This window comes from Austrofundulus limnaeus, unplaced genomic scaffold, assembly GCF_001266775.1.
Source record: "Austrofundulus limnaeus strain Quisiro unplaced genomic scaffold, Austrofundulus_limnaeus-1.0 Scaffold981, whole genome shotgun sequence".
NCBI classification, from domain to species: domain Eukaryota; kingdom Metazoa; phylum Chordata; class Actinopteri; order Cyprinodontiformes; family Rivulidae; genus Austrofundulus; species Austrofundulus limnaeus.
The window spans coordinates 8673-11271 of record NW_013953383.1 but is presented as its reverse complement, the minus strand read 5'-3'; the positions used below and the strand labels follow the sequence as shown (position 1 = coordinate 11271).

At 35.8% G+C, this 2599-nt stretch overlaps 1 protein-coding gene across 5 annotated transcripts in view; it reads right to left on the bottom strand.

Moving 5' to 3' along the window:
* The window catches only part of zgc:154054 (Alpha-1,3-mannosyl-glycoprotein 4-beta-N-acetylglucosaminyltransferase B-like), a 45424-nt gene that overhangs the window by 34721 nt on the left and 8104 nt on the right, over window positions 1–2599 (bottom strand). For all 5 annotated transcript variants that reach the window (XM_014029978.1, XM_014029977.1, XM_014029979.1 and 2 more), the window contains exon 3: window positions 453–590. In XM_014029978.1, coding sequence (XP_013885432.1) covers window positions 453–590 — 138 coding nt within the window. The remainder of the gene's footprint in view (window positions 1–452; window positions 591–2599) is intronic.

Below are 2599 nucleotides of genomic sequence, written 5' to 3'. Positions count from 1 at the left end.
ATAATAATGATAATAATAATAACTCCATTGTGTCTTGTGACAGTCAGAGTTACTCATTTTTACTCTAACTGTCACAAATATTAGTTTTCTCTCTGCTCACTCCTCTGCTTCAGTCCTTCAGCAGGTGTTCAGATGTTCAGATTATAAAGGTAAGAAGTCATTTTCAGTTCCACCTGTGTGTCAATACTGACTTCATTGCATCATTTGTCAGACAGGAAGTGGCTGCAGTGTTAAGAAAATTCCCTGAAAGGGAGTGGTGCAGAGTGTCCGTGAACGGACAGACACGATCAAAACATCACAACAAGTTAACAGGACTCAACCTGTTTGTGTTTCACAGATAAACCACACAGTGGACCATAAACACACTATTCCAGTGGTTACACTCCTCTGACACTACTTTTATTGTGAGACTGTGCTATAAAGTATAAATAGACTGAACCTGGTCTCCTCACCTCCTCTGCGTCCCTTCCCCACGACTACGTTTGGTCTGAGGCTGTCAGGATGCTGCCTCAGGTGAGGCATGTACAGGTAGATGTTGGGCTGAGTGAAGCTGTGGTGGCTTAAATCAGCCCTCAGCTGTTTCACCGCTTCTGAAAACATGAGGACAACATGACAAACAGGACACTACAACATGAATACTGAAGGCAGTAAAAATCATACAGTCATGAGAGCTGAACAGCTTTTATGGCACGTTAAATCTTTTTTCAAAACAGGTTTACTTGAAGGTTTACTTGTGGTTCCTGGAGTTTCTAAAAGTAGAATGGGAGGCAGAGCTTTCAGTTATCAAGCTCCTCTCTTGTGGAACTAACTTCCAGTTTCTGTCCGTGAGGCTGACACTCTGTCTACTTTTAAGATTAGACTGAAGACTTTCCTTTTTCATAAATCCTATAGTTAGACTTAGGTTTCCTGAATTATTCTTCATTTCTGCTGCTATAGACTTAGACTGCTGGAGCACAAACTGAGCACATTTCCTCACTCTGCTGTTGTCTTTACTCTGTATGAAATCTTACAGAGTTGCTATTAAAACTAATGTGTGCTCCCGAGTCTCTCAAAGATATATTTAAATTAACAATGTAAAAACAAATCTTAATGATTTATTTACATGAACCTTTCCTTTTCCTGGGTGGAGTGGTTCCACTGAAGGTTAAAATAGTTTTGGATTTTTCATTATAGTTTAGTTTTATTTCGTTGTGACTTTTTTCTTTTTATTCAGTTAGTTTTAATTAGTTTCCACAGTGGGTTTGATAGTTTTTATTAGTTATTATTGCATTTTTAATGCTTAGTTTTAGTTTAGTTTAGTTTTATTAGTTCTAGTATTAGATTCATTCATATAGTTTATTTGCCAGTGCAGCTGAGTTAACTAACCAACAGCTATTTGGTCGCTAGTTAAATAACACCTTCCTAAAATAATTGTGTAACTCAATTTTGCCAACAAAAAACTTGGGTGATTGTTTTAGAACGATGATGATGTTGTCTCCAACTCGGTGCTACCTGTTGTTTGTTTTTCATGGAGCTACTGAGAGAAGCTAGCGTGTCAGATAGTCATAGTTAGCATCTTGTGTGAGTTTGATTCATGCAGGTTTTCCTTCACAAGTATTCCACCTGTTTTATCACCTGTTTCCACTACAACACACTTGTTTTGATTTTTCTCACAGTCATATTCAAAGAAAACCCCAAACCACAGCTAATGTGAATCTATGTGGTTTAAAAAAAAAACACTAAAACTAAGGATATTCTATCTGAAACTTCAATTAGTTTTAGTTAGTTTTGCAAAAAAATTATACTGTTTTAGTTAGTCACGTTTTAATTTTATTGCAGTTTTTATTTATTTTAGTTAACTAAAATATATTTTCATTTCAGTTTTCGTTATTTAGTTAGTTTTGGTTAACTTTAATAACCCTGGTTCCACCACATACAAAGTCAAAGATTTAAAAAAGAACTTTAAATGTGTTGTGGATTTTGTCTAATCCAGGGGCCAAAACATTTTCCCTGACAGGGCCAAAAATAAAATCAATCTGAGGGCCGTGAGCCAAATGCAATAATATAAGAAATGCAAATACTTAAGTAAATTTGTTATATTTTTTATGATTAAGCTAGCAGCCAGTGTGGTTGCCCACATTCTTTAGGTTTTTTTTTCAGCCCATGGACATGGAGAAAATTCAATGTATGCTCAGGCAGCAAAGGCTCATGGGAATTTTCATAATTTAAATTTTGAGTATATGTGGTTTTATAAAGGTGTGCCAATCTATATATGGGCTTAAATCTAATCTAAATGTCTCTTGTAGTTACAACCAGGACAACTGCTGGTGGGCCAAATCAAATGGCTCAGCGGGCCAATTTTGGCCCACGGGCCCCACTTTGGGCACCTCTGGTCTAATCAATACAAAATCCAAATTATACAGGTTCCAATATTTCCTAGGTCTGTAAATAATCCACTTAAAGACCGTGTAAAGTAAAATGTAACATTTTCTTCTTTAAACATTATAAATGTCATAAATAATTTGTAGTAATTGAGTAAAAGTTCTCTCAACTGTAGATACAGTGGTTTGCAAAAGTATTCATACCCCTTGAACTTTTCCATATTTTGTCACATTACAAC